At 42.2% G+C, this 15,448-nt stretch overlaps 1 protein-coding gene across 15 annotated transcripts in view; it reads left to right on the plus strand.

Moving 5' to 3' along the window:
• LOC142256749 (IgGFc-binding protein-like) overlaps positions 1 to 15,448 on the plus strand; it is a 135,105-nt gene that overhangs the window by 25,458 nt on the left and 94,199 nt on the right. Inside the window, exons 7-16 of one of the 15 annotated variants that reach the window (XM_075328622.1) lie at positions 2,165 to 2,209; positions 2,320 to 2,346; positions 2,480 to 2,521; positions 3,870 to 5,096; positions 5,189 to 5,218; positions 5,887 to 5,922; positions 7,872 to 7,901; positions 8,664 to 8,687; positions 9,692 to 9,715; positions 11,655 to 11,678. The exons of 8 other annotated variants lie outside the window; for them this stretch is intronic. In XM_075328622.1, coding sequence (XP_075184737.1) covers positions 2,165 to 2,209; positions 2,320 to 2,346; positions 2,480 to 2,521; positions 3,870 to 5,096; positions 5,189 to 5,218; positions 5,887 to 5,922; positions 7,872 to 7,901; positions 8,664 to 8,687; positions 9,692 to 9,715; positions 11,655 to 11,678 — 1,509 coding nt within the window. The remainder of the gene's footprint in view (positions 1 to 2,164; positions 2,210 to 2,319; positions 2,347 to 2,479; positions 2,522 to 3,869; positions 5,097 to 5,188; positions 5,219 to 5,886; positions 5,923 to 7,871; positions 7,902 to 8,663; positions 8,688 to 9,691; positions 9,716 to 11,654; positions 11,679 to 15,448) is intronic. 6 more of the 15 variants (XM_075328623.1, XM_075328625.1, XM_075328626.1 and 3 more) reach the window with 6 other exon arrangements.

A 15,448-nucleotide genomic window follows, 5' to 3' on the forward strand; every position in this document is an offset into this window, starting at 1 on the left:
ATAAGCAGAATGGATGAACTTCCACGGATCTGCTCATCTCTACTCTTATTCCATATGACACTGTGAGGTTTCCTAGGACTGTATCCAACCTCTTTCAAACTTTGTAAAGCAAACACAGTCTTAGCAAAAATGGCCTGTCATATACTATCCGTTCAGTTTATTCAGTTTTATGACTTTCTTTCTCTATTTCTATGTCTAAACTATCAGCTTATCTGTCACTATCCTAAATTACTTTAAAAATGTCTGCTGCATTCTCTGCCTTGGCTTTTATACTGGCTCTGATGGCATTTCCTGGTGGAATATACGCTTCAAATATCACACATTATCTGTTCAGGTTATTCAGTTTTATGGCTTTCTTTCCCTATTTCTATGTCTATACTATCAGCTTAAATCACCTTAAAAATGTCTGCTGCATTCTCTACCTTGGCTTTTATACTGGATCTGATAGCATTTCCTGGTGGAATATATGCTTCAAATATCACATATTATCTGCTCAGTTTATTCAGTTTTATGGCTTTCTTTCTCTATTTCTATGTCTATACTATTAGCTTAAATCACCTTAAAAATGTCTGCTGCATTCCCTGCCTCGGCTTTTATACTGGCTCTGATAGCATTTCCTGCTGGAATTAACCCTTCAAATGTCACACACTATCTGTTCAGTTAATTCAGTTTTATGGCTTTCTTTCCCTATTTCTATGTTTATATTATCAGCTTAAATCACCTTAAAAATGTCTGCTGAATTCCCTGCCTCGGCTTTTATACTGGCTCTGATAGCATTTCTTGGCGGAATTAACCCTTCAAATGTCACATGCTATCTGTTCAGTTTATTCCGTTTTATGGCTTTCTTTCCCTAGTTCAATGTATATACTAACAGCTTAAATTACCCTAAAAAGGTCTGCTGCATTCTCTGCCTCGGCTTTAATACTGGCTCTGATAGCATTTGCTGGTGGACTATACCCTTCAAATGTCACACACACTATCTGTTCAGTTTATTCAGTTTTATGGCTTTCATTCCCTATTTCTATGTCTATATTATCAGCTTAAATCACCTTAAAAATGTCTGCTGAATTCCCTGCCTCGGTTATTATACTGGCTCTGATAGCATTTCTTGGCGGAATTAACCCTTCAAATGTATATACTAACAGCTTAAATCACCCTAAAAAGGTCTCCTGCATTCCTTGCCTCGGCTTTTATACTGGCTCTGATAGCATTTGCTTGTGGACTATACCCTTCAAATGTCACACACACTATCTGTTCAGTTTATTCAGTTTTATGGCTTTCTTTCCCTATTTCTATGTCTATATTATCAGCTTAAATCACCTTAAAAATGTCTGCTGCATTCCCTGCCTCGGCTTTTATACTGGCTCTGATAGCATTTGCTAGTGTATTATACCCTTCAAATGTCACACACACTATCTGTTCAATTTATTCAGTTTTATGACTTTCTTTCCCTATTTCTATGTCTATACTATTAGCTTAAATGACTTTAAAAATGTCTGCTGCATTCCCTGTCCTGGCTTTTATACTGGCTCTGATAGCATTTCCTGGTGGAATATTCTTCAAATGTCACACACTATCTGTTCAGTTTATTCAGTTTTATGGTTTTCTTTCCCTATTTCAATGTCTATAGTATTAACTTTAATCACCTTAAAAATGTCTGCTGCATTCCCTGCCCTGGCTTTTTTACTGGCTCTGATAGCATTTCCGGGTGGAATATACCCTTCCAAACAAAGTGAATACTGTCCCTGGTCACATGAGCTTTCTCTGTCTAATGTAATGCTGTGCAATGTGTAAATGTTAGCAGCCGTTTTTGTCAATTTGCAACTGTCAAATTTCAAATTTGAATAAATTTCTAAACGTTCAACACAAAATTTAATTGATTCGCTCATTTGCAATAGTGAACACAAAAGGTTCAGGAATACTGACATATCGTCTATATTGTATCTTGCAGTTTTTAATCCTGGCATGACAGTCTCTACAGTTAACTCACATTCAATTAATTTATTTTCCAATCTATTTTCTTATGTTTATATATTATCTATCAGTCCGGCTAAGAGTCTAAGTCATTGAGATGCTTAAAATGTAACTTTTGTTCTATTATCATGTGTAATATTTTTTCTATTATTAATTAATAAGAAAAAAACTGTAATTTGTACTCTTATAGTAAATGGATATCCGGGCACAGCAGGACAGCAGCAGATGCAAATCAGTAAGTCCATAAAAGTTTAGCTTTGTAAATGAAAAATCACATATCTTTTTATAAAAAAAATAATTTATGAAGTTCAAGTATACAACCGATAAAAACCTATCTTATTTCAGATGGAATGGGAGGATTTCCTATGACAGGTAAAGTACAAATGTAAAAAAAAGTATAAATCATTGAGTTTTTCTTGTAATACCCTCTCTGACCACACGGAGTGCTATTAGGAGGAAATATTTGTACCCGCGAATTACTGATACTTTTCTTTCCTATTTATAGGGAGATGCACATTCCAAATTGGCGGAAGTGAGATGCAAAATGGTGAGGTTTCTAAAAAAACAATTGCACGAATGTTTCTGAATGCAAAGAATATATTTAAAAATGATCCTAAATCAAAGCAAGGTTGTGTGAGTTACATAATTTGTATGTTTTGTGTTGCAGTTTTTTATTTTATATATTTTTTTTTTACTTTTGAACCTGTTTAGGGTCTTGTTTTTTGGAGTGGTGAGCTGACGTTTTTATTGATATCGTTTTTTGGCTTGAATTTTGATCACATCACTAGTTTTATCATGAGTCAGAGGGCAGATAGAGGGACCATACTAGCAATTAGGTCAAAGACTACACCCCAAAACTTAAAATTTACTATGCAAGGAGAACAAGGGGGCTAAAGTAGTCAAAGCCATAAGAAACTTGGTAATAAACAGATCACAAAAACCTAATTTCAAAAAGTAGAAACGTTTTATTATTTAATATCTAACAGCAAGAGGGAATATAGAAATTACAAATAATTTAAATCAATGTAATGCAAGTGAAAAAAATGAATTCCTAAAATGTAAGTGCAAAAACGAATCCCTAAAAACAAACTTTGAGTGGAAAAACCCTTAAAATATGTGCATATATCACAAGGGATAATATGCAGATATTTCATAAAATAGAGTAAAGTCTTCAATACCATTCAGTGCCACTGGATGGTAGTAGAGGTCCCAAGCAACACAATGCCTTGGTAATGTATTGGACACCAAGTACAACAATTGTAAACAAATAATTTATGAAAATAGATATAAAGCGGGCATGTCACACTCACCCATAGCGGGCCAACCGCACAGTGTAACGTGCCCCAACACGCACGTTTCGTGGTCTTCTTCATGTTGAACTGGCCACATCATGGAACAATGAATCAAATATTTAGTTATTACATTTGTCACCTCTATGGCAAAATTATTAGCTAGTAAGTGTAGTCAGTGTGTTTTCTCGTAAGAGTTCAAGAGTATCATGTCATCACGCTGTGAACGGCTCTCTCCTTATGGTTCTTGATAGTTTTTATTCCAATTTATGATTGTCCTATTAAGTCCTACTTGTGGTCCTCATTAGGGCCCTGGTTCCCATGATAATAATTTGAGGCCTAATATGCAGGTAGACGACTCACCCAACTAGATCTGTGATCCCAGCACTTGCAATCAGTTTTTAGTTACATGTCTTGTGTTGTGGAGGAGTTGCGAAGACAAAGGTGGACAATGTGGACTTTCCCTCTAAGATGTTGACTTTGGATAAGTAAAGTCTTTGGTTTCAGATTTTCTTGGCTTCAATGACCGATTTAAATTCAAGACAATATTATTCTATAAAAAAATTGACCCCGAACTGTAAATCTAACTCCAAGTTTCATTTTTAGGCTGGAGGAAAATCACCGCCCAAGGAAGACAATTCGTTACGGTGTTTTTGCAGAACTCAATGGACAATACAAGTCCTCAGTGGAGCATCCTGATTACTGGGATTTTATCTTCCACCTCCGTAACAATATTAACTAATAATTCTGATTTCAAGAAGGTTATGAGTGTTGGGAAAGGAGAAACAGTGACATTCGATCACCCAAAGCCCAGTCAGATCTCCGGATCAGGGACAGATTTAGGAAGCATTATCATTACAGCCGAGGCTGACATCACCGTGATGAGCCGAAACTACAAAGGAACCAGCGGAGATGTTGCTTTGATTTATCCAGTTGAGCAGTGGGGAACTGAATATAACATATTCACCCCAACCGATGGACCATCCAAACACTATGCAGAATTTTGTGTTATTGCTTATGCAAGTTTGACAACAGTCACCATGGTCCTCAGCGGAGCTGTGCAGTACAACGGGAGGAATTATAAAAAGGGGGACACAATGACCGTGGATCTGAAACCACTCCAGTTCATCCAATTGCAGAGTAAAGATGACCTCTCCGGAACCAGGGTGACCTCCCAATACCCTGTGGGTGTCATATGTGGCCATTCATGTGTTCCTGGTGTCAAAGGTTGTAACCACGTCTATGAACAGCTCCTGCCTGAAGATAATTGGGGAATTTCCTTCTTTGTTCCAGGCTTTACCTTCCAGCCTAATTACGATGTAGTTTACGTCATGGCTTCTAAACCTACTTGTCTTGAGTATCAATTAGGTGAAAAGAAACTTAAGACCAACCTAGAAGCAAGAAAAGTGATGAAGTTTAAGGTTTCTGCAGCCGAGCCCTTATCCATCCACAGTACAGAGAAAATCCAGGTCTTCCTTTATGGCACTGGTGGAATTTTCCGAGGCAAACCCTTCGGATCTTTTATGACCAGAGTCCCAGACATTGAATCCTTCGACCTTACTTACACCCTCCTTGGACAGGATAATTTTGACAATAACGTGACCATTATTATGGCGAAGACCTCAAGTGTGCCTGGATTTTTATTCAATGGAAAACCTCTACCAAATGCAAAGTGGCAGACGTTCCCTCAATCCGAATATTCCTGGTTGGAATACAACTATGGTGGAGGCTTCAGCTCCAACATAATGCAACATCCCATAACACCTTTTGGTCTCCTAACTATTGGGTACTCAAAGGATATGGCATATGGGTCAGTGGCACCGGGAATACAAGGTGTGTATGTCCTATCCTTCAATATTTCACAGCCATTGTGTCTTGTTCTTGGACTTGTCTTACTCTTGACCATTTTTGACTTTCTCTTCCAGCCCCAAGTGCTCCATCAACTGAAATACAAGGTAATTCACATTTACACTTAATAATGTCCCAAAATAAAAACTATTTTACATATGAAAATAGAAAAATACTAAGTAATAACGAATTACAACCAACACCTCCATCATCGTCATCCGGCATCCCAGCCGGTGATACCTGAGACCTCCTAAGGTTAGGCGGATACTGTTATATCTCATTGTTGATGTATAGCCTTCACATATGGCTTCTAGGAGAGCTGAGTGTAGGATCAAATGATCGATCTTATCGGATACTGGACATTGTGTTCCCAGGACATGATGAAGACCTCAAATCTGGCTCCCAAAATTTCCAAATGGGATTTCTGAAAAAGTCTGCGAAAGGTTTTATTTTTTCCACTTTTTGAAAACTGAACCCAATTGATACTCACCCTAACTCACTCCATTGCCAACTCCCTACCCCTGTGTTTTGACAAAAGACAACTTCACCGCTGCAGCCAATCACTGGGCTCATATGCTTTGCTGATGTAGATAGCTAGAGCCAATAACGGCCATCATTGGCAGAGACTAGAGCAGCGGTGAATACATTATGATATGATACATTATTGAAAATCGATTGGGTCCATTTTTTAAAAATTTGAAAATCCTTTGACATGACTCAGAATAGTAAATCAATCGAAAAATTAACCAATCCTGAATGAATTCTCTTCTTTTAGCTCCAGTGCCGATTCCGGTGCCAACAAAGATTGCCGGTAATCCTTTTATACATAGACTGGAGAGATTGTATATAAATCGAGAATAGACCTTGCTTAGACATTATAATGTATATTCAATGAATCTAGACTCACGTAGAATCATCGACCCTCATGTAGATACCTGGTCGAGTAATGGATCATTCATCTGACACCCAGTTTGTATACCTGGGGTGCACTAAGATCAGGTGTGCTACAGATGAGTAAATTTTACAAAATTCGGTCACAAAATTTGATTTCCATTGAATGCATCCAAACTGGCATAAAATAACAAACCAAAAAAATAATTATTATGGATTTCGGTCTCATGAGGAGTTAAAAAACAATTAAAAGTCATACTCATCCAGCCCGTCAACTGTCTCTTCCACCACAGCTCCCCGCCAGTTCTCCACTTGGTAGCACTTGATGTTGGTCTCCTCGTCATTCTTTGCCGGTTCTTCTGACATCATGATGTCAGGACATGTATATCACTACTCAATCATTCGGGGCAGAACATGTATTGAGGCTTAGCTGGAGCTCAAAGCTTTGGTGTAGACCAGTGTTTCCCAAACTCCAGTCCTCAGGGCCCCCAACAAGTCATGTTTTCAGGATTTCCTTACTATTGAACAGCTAATGGAATCATTATCAAGGCATCACCTGTGCTATATTAAGGAAATCCTGAAAATATGACCTGTTGGGGTTCATGAGGACTGGAGTTTGGAAACCACTGGTGTATAGGAATTAGCAGATTGGTGCCAGAGTAAGGACTTACGGAGATGAAAAGGACCAGTAAGGGACTGTAACCACAGGGGGTTGGTCACTATTATTTTTAAGCCCTTTCCATCCACTAAGAATTTAGCAAAATGGTGCCCGAATATAATGTTCACAGCCAGTTTAGAGGCAGCGAACAAGGTTAGTGGACCCACTGGACCACAAGGAAGACCCGGGCCTACCCTTTAGATGGAGGGGCTAAATTAAGTGTCTACCGTGAGGCAGAAGCCACTCCCAGGGCAGTGATTGGGATTGTGGAAGCTGATCCCCAGGACACTGGTACGAGCACAGGTATAGAAAGATACAGTCAGGATGACTAAGGCAGACAGGTGGGAGGGTATGGACAGATATGGTGGGAACGGCAGGGACAACTAGGTATGGGAAGGCAGGTACAGGTGACGAACACAGGGATAATGGGACCTGACAACTATCTAGCAGACATCCAGACTAAGTAGTGATGTTGTACAGGCACCTCCTTTAATGAGAGGGTGCCTTAAATACAAAGTGACTCTCATTCTGGGAAATGGTGCACAGACCCCAGGGGGAGAGGGAGGCAAATGATCACATGGGCGGCCACAAAGCTGCGGCTGAGAACGCAACCCGGCGGCGGCGGTGAGTAAGTCAGTATCCCTACAGGGATGTCTGCGCTACACCGAATTTGACTCAGAACTGAATTGCTCATCCTTAAGTCGCACCCATATCTCCTCTTAACCAGTGATTACTTTTGTAGTAAATTTAGTCATTCTCATCTTATCTCACAGTAAAAAAAACCCAAATTATAGCACGTACGTATACATCAGCTATTACGGTGGGGCCCCTGATTCAATTATATAATACACAATGTGTCGGCAGTCACCTATTTTACAGTTCTCACATTTTGAACCCTTAGCTATGTAAAAATGGCTACATGAGAGTCTTCACTTTCCCAGGAAGTCATCACATAAAGTGTAAAACAGGAAATAGAACAAAGGAAGGAGAGGAGAGGGAGGGGAGAGGAGGGGTATGAAGCTGGAATTGGTCTCCTTCTTTAAAGTGACATCTTGTGACTGGTACATGATATTTAGATGTAGCAGATCTAGATGAGAAAATTAGGAGAAACTGGGGTGATCCAAAGTCACATCATTTACTAAAAATATTTTTTTTCAACAAAGATTAAAAAATCCTGAACGTAATCTCATTGTTCACTTTTTTTCCCATAGAACCAGCAGTTGTCACACCCGTCAAACCTGGTAATTATTTTTGCTATTAGTACTATTATTTTAAAAAAAAGTGAATAAATAAGATGTGAATTGACTTTATATTAAAGTTAATCGCAGCCATAGAGAAGGTTCATAAGAAGGCTCCCCCATAATAACTGCAGGTATCAATTCACATGGTACAGAACAGACCATCATTATTTGAATAAAAGCCAAGGCAGGGAATGCAGCAGCCACTTTAGGGTGAATCTGGATGAGGAAAAACGTCAAAATTGTCTCTGTACTAAACCCCCATATTATAGCAAGTATATATCAGCTACTATGGTGGGGCCTCTGATTCAACTAAATAATACACATTGTGTCGGCAGTCACCTATCTTCAGTTCTCACATTTCGAGTCCTTAGTTATGTGAAAATTGCTACATGACAGTTGTTCTTGTCATTCGGCACAATGTAGCTATAGGTTATCTATAAAGTTCCATAAATTATGTCGCTGAAAATATTTGAAAATAAAATCATCTTCATAAGAAATCATCACATTGTGTAAAACAGGACGTAGAAGAAAGGAAGGAGAGGAAGGGGAGAGGAGGGGTATGAAGCTGGAGTTTGTACATGATATCCAGACGAAGCAGATCTAGAAATTAAGAGATTTAGAATTGAGAAATAAATTGTGAATACATTTAGGAGAAGCTAGGGCATCCAAAGTCACATCAGTGGCTAAAAGTCATTTTTTTTCAATAAAGATTACGAAATTCTAAAAGTAATCTCATCTTTCATTTTTTTCCCATATAACCAGCAGTTGTCGCACCCGCCAAACCAGGTAATTATTTTTGTTGCCAGTGACCGTTAATTTTAAAATATATTATTATTATTATGAATTATTTATTTTAATCCACTTCTAATGTTAATAGTGACTTAAAGCTTAGACCACCGCTGCCGCCAATCACTGAGCTCAGCAGCTCTGATGATGTTCACAGCCGGAGCTACTAATCTGTGTGATTGGCTGCAGTCACTTAAAATCCTTCCTCTTTACTTCTTTTATCTGTTCCCCACAGTCTGTTCCTTTCTTTCTCCGTGGGCTTCTGCCCTATACTGTACTTCTTCTATTGGGAGTGCTCTGCCACAACAGACTGGTCCAACCCTGTCAATTACCTGGGGTCCCAGCTCTGCACTCTTCCATGTTCTGAGGGTCCCGCATACCCCTCTTTCACTATCCAGGGCAGAATCAACCGTCTTTCCAGTCAGTCAGGACCTACTCTTCTTTCAAAAGCAAACTGACCTTGCACTGACTGAGGGAATTCGTTAGGTATCCGCCAGGGAATGCCCACCACCCGGGCCACACTGTGTATCCGGCACCCAGACTTGTCCCAGAAGGTCACCCCAAATTAAGTTATTGGGGTTTTTCCTTCACCAGGCGCAATCTCTTACTCTCCCTCAGGGACTCTCCTCACCCTAACTGACTTCTTAATTGTTATTTTTCAAACTAAGCCCCTCCCCTTTACTAACTCACTCTAGCCCAGGAGTACCAGGGAAGGAGTTTACACATTGTGGCTACCTAGTGGCCATTTAAACACATTACGTCATAACATAAACTTTAAAATTTGCATTTCATACACAGTAAATTTGCAGGTCTGGGGCGGCCAAGCCTTACACCCCTTTACACTCTTCCCTCCTTTTACCTTGGTCGTCCCAATCAAGTCTGCTCTGGATCTACAAAACACCAAAAACAGATGTCACATCACTGACTAGAAATTTTTTTTTTAATAAAGATTACGAAAACCTGAACATAATCTCATATTTCATTTTTTTTTTCCATATAACCAGCGGTTGTCACACCCCCCAAACCAGGTAATTATTTTTGTTATTACTACTATTATTGAGAAAAAGTGAATCAATAAGATGTGAATTGACTTTGTATAGGTGTATAGGTGTGTAGGTGTGGGGCGGCTGAGCCTTACACCCCCTTAACACTCCTCCCTCCTTTTACCTTGGTCGTCCCGACCAAGTCTGCTCTGGACCTGCGAAACACCAAAAATAAATTGTAGAGCACACAAAATTTTAACCCCCTCATAAATACTCTAAATCACATTTTTATATTTCGCCATCAAAACACCTGTAATAACAACATTAATTGAACATTTGCAAATTTCACATTTTTTTCATAAAACACTTTTTTAAAGTCCAGCTGCTACCATGACCCAAGGGTCAATATGGCAACCCATCAGGGCAGTGGGCCTGTTAAGAGCCCAAGTCCCCAGGGGCTCGCATCTGGGAGTCTATTCACCTGAGCACCTAAAAACACAAAAACATAAAAACACATGGGAAGCTCAGGTTGCATTAAAGTCGATTTTTCCCGGTCACAGTCCTTAAAACAAAAGCACATCACAGGGAACAAAGGTTCCGTTTGAGTCTTCTTCATGGGCAATTCCTTTAAAACTTTTCATCAAGACTTGGCGGGTCCTCAAGTCCACAAAATGTTGCAACAGGGCCCGACTAGCCCACAAGTCTTCAGTTTTCCCCCTTCTCCTTTTGCAGATAACAGTCCCTTCAATTGCCCAGTATTGCCCGGTGAGCAGAGTCTCAGTTCCAATGGGCCCGTGGGTAAAGGGACACAGTCTATATGATGCAGATGACAGTCCATAGGATTTAAAGGGGCAGTCCCGAAGGGGATCAGGATATGCACAACTCAAACAGTGGGGGAAAACAACACAGACTTCAGTCATTGTTAGGCATACTCACAGCAGTCCTCTGCTACAGCCCTCAGGAACGCAGAACAATTCCTCTTCTCCAGGTGCAACAGGCACAACAATGGGTGGGAACAGTTCCTCGGACACACCCTCCAGGGCTGTACAACTCTCTTTGATGCACACAAGGGCTGGTCACATTTTGGCGCCGCAGCACTGCGGAGATGCCTATGATGAGCCTGCTTCTTCTCCCACACTGCAGCGGCAATTTTAGTTCTCTTTTTTGCCGCACTCTGGCGGTGGCGCTCTACTTGTCAACTTCAAAAACAGTCTTTGATTTTGCCTGAGGCGGGCACAATCTTGTTTTTAAAAGGGGTTACCATTAGCAACGGATAATTCATACATTTTACTGGTCGACCGCTTTCCAGGTACTCGGGCTCTCATTGGTGTCCCTAAGCTCCTCATCCTCTCCTTCAGCTTCACTCTCCATAGCAGGATCAACCATCTTTCCGGTCAGTCAGGACCTACTCCTCTTTGAAGAGCCCACTGACCTTCCGCTAACTGAGGGGATTCGTTAGATATCCGCTAGGGAATGGCTACCACCCGGGCTACACTGCATGTCTGGCACCCGGATTAGACCCAGAAGGTAACCCCAAATTAGTTATTGGGGTTTTTCCTCCACCACGTCTCTCATTGACGCCATCTGCTCCTCTCCCTCAGGGACTCTCCTCACCCTAACTGACTTCTTAACTGTTATTTTTCAAACTAAACCCCTCCCCTTCACTAACTCCCTCCAGCACCAGGGAAGCAGCTTACACATTGTGGACACCTATTGGCCATTTAAACACATTACACCTTAGCATAAACTTTAAATATTGCATTTCATACACAGTGGATTTGCGGGACTAGGGCGACTAAACCATACACCCCCTTACACTCCTCCCTCCTTTTACCTTGGTCGTCCTGACCAAGTCTGCTCTGGACCTACAAAACACCAAAAACAGATGTCACATCACTGGCTAGAAATTTATATATTTTTTTTAAGAAAGATTAAGAAAACCTGAACATAATCTCATCTTTCATTTTTTTTTCCATATAACCAGCGGTTGTCACACCCTCCAAACCAGGTAATTATTTTTAATATTACTACTATTATTTAGAAAAAGTGAATCATTATGATGTGAATTGACTTTGTATAAAAGTTAATCGCCATCATTTTATACATTGCAAAAAATGTCATCAGCCACAAAAGATTCATAAGAGGGCTCCCCCATAATAATTACAGGTATAAATTCACATGGTATAGCACAGATTATCATTATTTGCATAAAAGTTAAGGCAGGGAATACAGCAGCCGCTTTAGGGAGGGGAGAGGAGGGGTATGAAGCTGCAGTTTATCATCCTCTTCAAAGTGACATTTATACATGATATCAAGATGAAGCAGATCTTGAAATGAAGAGATTTAGAATTGAGAGATAAATGATGAGAACATTTAGGAAAAACTGGGAGGGTGGATCCAAAGTCACATCACTGACTAGAAATATTTTTTTTTCAATAAAGATTAAGAAATCCTGAATGGAATCTCATCTTTCATTTTTTCTCCATATAACCAGTCGTTGTCGCACCCGTCAAGCCAGGAAATTATTTTTGTTGCTGGTGACCGTGAATTTTAAAATATATTTTTATTATGAAGAATTTATTTTATTCCACTTGTAATTTTAATAGTGACCTAAAACTCAGACCACCGCTGCCACCAATCACTGAGCTCAGCAGCTCTGCTGAGGTAGACAGCTGCAGCTGCTAATCTGTGTGATTGGCTGCAGTGGTGATGTGAGCTGCATCCAAAACACAGAGAGCAGAGGAGCGGTTGAGGAGTCAGCACCAGAATGGGGGGGGGGATAATACTATCTGTATTTGTTATTTGACATTTTTGGACTTGTTTAAGGTCCACTTTCCTGAAAGTGAAAAACCCCTTGAGATTTCAGGAAGGGGTTAAAAATAATTACAAATCATACTCACTCAGCCCGTTACATGTTGTTGCCATTGCAGCTTTTTGCTGCTACTCCATTGGCTTCTACACCAGCGCTCTTCTCATCTGCTTCTACACCGGCACCGGTCTCATCTGCTTCTACACCGGCACTGGTCTCATCTGCTTCCATACCGGCTCTGGTCTCATCTGCTTCCACACCGGCTCTGGTCTCATCTGCTTCCACACCAGCTCTGGTCTCATCTGCTTCCACACCGGCACTGGTCTCATCTGCTTCCACACCAGCTCTGGTCTCATCTGCTTCCACACCAGCTCTGGTCTCATCTGCTTCCACACTAGTGCTAGTCTCAATTGCTTCCACACCGGCTCTGGTCTCATCTGCTTCCACACCAGCTCTGGTCTCATCTGCTTCCACACCAGCTCTGGTCTCATCTGCTTCCACACCAGCTCTGGTCTCATCTGCTTCCACACCGGCACTGGTCTCATCTGCTTCCACACCAGCTCTGGTCTCATCTGCTTCCACACCAGCTCTGGTCTCATCTGCTTCCACACCAGCTCTGGTCTCATCTGCTTCCACACCAGCTCTGGTCTCATCTGCTTCCACACTAGTGCTAGTCTCATTTGCTTCCACACCGGCTCTGGTCTCATCTGCTTCCACACCAGCTCTGGTCTCATCTGCTTCCACACCAGCTCTGGTCTCATCTACTTCCACACCAGCTCTGGTCTCATCTGCTTCTACACCAGCTCTGGTCTCATCTGCTTCCACACTAGTGCTAGTCTCATCTGCTTCCACAACAGCTCTGATCTCATCTGCTTCCACACCGGCACTGGTCTCATCTGCTTCCACACTAGTTCTGGTCTCATCTGCTTCCACACCGGCACTGGTCTCATCTGCTTCCACACCAGCTCTAGTCTCATCTGCTTCCACACTAGTGCTAGTCTCATCTGCTTCCACACCAGCTCTGATCTCATCTGCTTCCACACCGGCTCTAGTCTCATCTGCTTCCACACTAGCTCTGGTCTCATCTGCTTCCACACTAGTGCTAGTCTCATCTGCTTCCACACTAGCTCTGGTCTCATCTGCTTCCACACTAGTGCTAGTCTCATCTGCTTCCACACCGGCACTGCTCTCATCTGCTTCCACACAAGCACTGGTCTCATCTGCTTCCACACTAGTGCTAGTCTCATCTGCTTCCACACCAGCTCTGGTCTCATCTGCTTCCACACTAGTGCTAGTCTCATCTGCTTCCACACCGGCACTGCTCTCATCTGCTTCCACACCAGTTCTGCTCTCATCTGCTTCCACACTGGCACTGGTCTCATCTACTTCCACACCGGCACTGGTCTCATCTGCTTCCACACTGGCATTGGTCTCATCTGCTTCCACACCGGCACTGGTCTCATTTGCTTCCACACCGGCACTGGTCTCATCTGCTTCCACACCGGCACTGGTCTCATCTGCTTCCACACCGGCACTGGTCTCATCTGCTTCCACACCGGCACTGGTCTCATCTGCTTCCACACTAGTGCTGCTCTCATCTGCTTCCACACCGGCACTGGTCTCATCTGCTTCCACACCGGCACTGGTCTCATCTGCTTCCACACTAGTGCTAGTCTCATCTGCTTCCACACCAGCTCTGGTCTCATCTGCTTCCACACTAGTGCTAATCTCTTCTGCTTCCACACCGACACTGCTCTCATCTGCTTCCACACCAATGCTGCTCTCATCTGCTTCCACACCGACACTGGTCTCATCTGCTTTCACATCGGCACTGGTCTCATCTGCTTCCACACTGGAACTGGTCTCATCTGCTTCCACATTTTTGCCGGTCTCATCTGCTCTCATCTGCTTCAACACTGGCACCAGTCTCATCTGCTTCCACACCGATGCCAGTCTCATCTGCTTCCACACTAGTGCTGCTCTCATCTGCTTCCACACAGGCACTGGTCTCATCTGCTTCCATACCGGCACTGGTCTCATCTGCTTCCACACCGGCACTGGTCTCATCTGCTTCCACACTGGCACTGGTCTCATCTGCTTCCACACTAGTGCTGCTCTCATCTGCTTCCACACCAGCACTGGTCTCATCTGCTTCCACACCGGCACTGGTCTCATCTGCTTCCACACTAGTGCTAGTCTCATCTGCTTCCACACCAGCTCTGGTCTCATCTGCTTCCACACTAGTGCTAATCTCTTCTGCTTCCACACCGACACTGCTCTCATCTGCTTCCACACCAATGCTGCTCTCATTTGCTTCCACACCGACACTGGTCTCATCTGCTTTCACATCGGCACTGGTCTCATCTGCTTCCACACCGGAACTGGTCTCATCTGCTTCCACATTTTTGCTGGTCTCATCTGCTCTCATCTGCTTCAACACTGGCACCAGTCTCATCTGCTTCCACACCGGTGCCAGTCTCATCTGCTTCCACACCGGTGCCAGTCTCATCTGCTTCCACACCGGCATCGGTCTCATTTGCTTCCACATCGGCACTGGTCTCATCTGCTTCCACACCGGCACTGGTCTCATCTGCTTCCACACCGGCATTGGTCTCATCTTCTTCCACACCGGCACTGGTCTCATCCGCTTCCACACTTTCGCCGGTCTCATCTGCTCTCATCTGCTTCCACACCAGTATATTTCTCATCTGCTTCCACACCAGCATTGGTCCTGATATAGAAGGGTTAATAGTTTCTATATTTCTTTATTAAAGATATTTTATTTCATTAGTAAGTAGTTCATAGTCATAGAGCCTTCGGAATAAGAGACAAGATCAAGGATTATTATTGTCTCTGAATGTTCTTCTTATCTTCTTCTTATCTCATATGCATGACTCTACATTTTTGTTTTACTAAAACTTAAAGGTCATATGAGCAACTTGTAAAGTCCAGCTAGAAGCTTTTTTTGC

Source organism: Anomaloglossus baeobatrachus, chromosome 11, assembly GCF_048569485.1.
Source record: "Anomaloglossus baeobatrachus isolate aAnoBae1 chromosome 11, aAnoBae1.hap1, whole genome shotgun sequence".
Lineage (NCBI taxonomy): Eukaryota > Metazoa > Chordata > Amphibia > Anura > Aromobatidae > Anomaloglossus > Anomaloglossus baeobatrachus.